The 2,053-nt window shown below is 41.5% G+C and overlaps 1 protein-coding gene across 1 annotated transcript in view; it reads left to right on the top strand.

The window, feature by feature from the left end:
- Positions 1-464: 464 nt before the first annotated feature.
- Positions 465-2,053, top strand: part of ctsf (cathepsin F) — a gene marked incomplete at its 5' end in the record, with an annotated part of 11,054 nt that continues 9,465 nt past the window's right edge. The window contains 2 exon segments of the mRNA XM_032510840.1: positions 465-1,024; positions 1,911-2,021. Of these exon segments, the coding sequence (XP_032366731.1) occupies positions 779-1,024; positions 1,911-2,021 (357 nt within the window).

The following is a 2,053-nucleotide window of genomic DNA, read 5'->3' as shown; positions in this document are numbered from 1 at the left end:
TTTAATTTTAATCTAAATAATTCCTAATTTCTGCTTTTCTAACTCAAACAGTAGGTATAATCTCCTATAAATGAGGTTCATTGACCATAAATTCCAAAAATAACTGTAAAACTAAAGTTGATAAGTCAGTGTTACGTAGTCTTAAACATCAAAAAAGGGAGAAACATTCAAAAAAGCGTCAAAAGTGTTGAAAAAAAGGACAAAAACGTAAGAAAAAGTTAAAAGTTGCGCATGCTCAGATGTATACGGTAACTGACATAACTGTCATACTAAAAAAGACAGTAACAGAAGATGGAAATCATTTCAAAAGCGTTTTAGCTATCTATGGTTGTTTGAATAATAACGTTAGCTCAAAAAGCCATTCAAGTGACAGCCTTTGTTGTGTTTGATGCTAACTTTTAGCAAGCAGTGAACCATCTTCGTAAAGTAGGTCCATTTTACTGTATTGACATTACAGAAGTCTCTCGTTAGCATCTTGAAGGCTACTTGACGCAAAGTGACGCATGCGCGACTCAAATCAGCACTCTCCTCGTTTCTTTAACTGTCTATATGCCATTGGGCAGGGACAACGTTTCTTGAACACACCGCGACCATTAATACCAGAGTCTCCTCCCACAACCTCGAGCGTCCCAGTTTTGTTTGGCAACAGTACTAACGTCACCTGGGCCACTGCCGACAACCTGACTTCGATTTGTCTGCTAGGAGAGCAAAACATTCCTATTTTTACTGAAGAAAGACACCGGTACCTTTGTCTTTCTGACAAAACCCCGGAGCCAACATGATAGTCGGATTCCGCTGTCCGGTGTTACTGTGGCTGCCTCTCGCCGCCGTGCTAGGCTCGGTCTTCGGGCTTGGTGAGGACATAGACAAGCCTCTGTTCGGGCCTCCGGGCTCTCTTATCCGGCTGCAGGAGTCCGACCCTGGCCTGAAGAAGGCTCTGGCGTTCGCCGAGGAGCGCTACAACCAGGGCTCCAACGCCATGCATCTCCGCAAAGTCAGCCGACTCCTGTCTGCCACCAAGCAGGTAACGTTAACGAACATACACGGTGTATTTTAACAATATTTTAACGTATATATTCACAGCACTGTGGCGTCTTAGTTTGGCATAACAGAACAGCAAGGTTTAAGAATTAGGGTTGTATAACGATTTGTGACATTGCAGTTAGAGTTACATAAATCTTTGTAAACAACACTTGGGTCCATTCGTTAAGCTAGCAAGAGTTAGCTAAAGAAAAACCGGAAATAATGCGATTTACCTTCAAAATAAGGGTATAATCTGGCCACTGCGGTGCGTGTTTCTTTTATGCATACAAAGAGACGTACATTTTTATGTTTTAGCTTTCACAGACTTTTTAAGGATTTAATTTTGGCGCTTTTCGAAATGCCATCAAGGAAAGGTTAGAGCCAGGCATTTGTCTCTCGAAATGTTGATCTTTTATTTTGCCCGGAAGTCATATTGTTGAGTTTAACCGGTCCTTTGCATCCCTTTTTTTTTGAGTTTTTTAAAGATTATTATTTTTGGGGGCTTTTCAGCCTTTAATTTTTGACAAGACAGTTAGGTGAGAAAGAGAGGGAAGACATGCAGGAAATGGTCACAGGTCGGATTCAAACCCTGGACCTCTGCATCGAGGCATACACCTCTCAGTATATGTGCCCCCTTTTGGCATCCATCTGTGCAGTGCAGTAGGGCCTCGTGACACCATGCAGCAAAAGAAGCATCCAGATACCAACACATTCACAAAAAAAGCTTAGTCTGTTTTAATGTCATTCAAATACCTGTACATTCATATTAGATAACCACTATACTTAAACACAATCAGAGTCATGTCTGAGTATATGATTTATTAAGGGCAATATCTGATGTTTGTGAATTAAAAATGACCACACAATGTGTGTATTTGTTCTTGCAGCTGGTTAAGGGTATCCGCTACACCATAACAGTGGAACTGAGTAACACTCAATGCAAGAAATCCACCATGCTGAGGACGTGTGACTTCTATCCCGAGTTACAGAAACTCAAGGTAGTGTGTGTGTGTGTGTGTGTGTGTGTGTG

The sequence above is a fragment of the Etheostoma spectabile genome, unplaced genomic scaffold (genome assembly GCF_008692095.1).
Source record: "Etheostoma spectabile isolate EspeVRDwgs_2016 unplaced genomic scaffold, UIUC_Espe_1.0 scaffold273, whole genome shotgun sequence".
NCBI lineage: Eukaryota > Metazoa > Chordata > Actinopteri > Perciformes > Percidae > Etheostoma > Etheostoma spectabile.
This window is presented reverse-complemented; position numbering and strand designations above follow the sequence as displayed.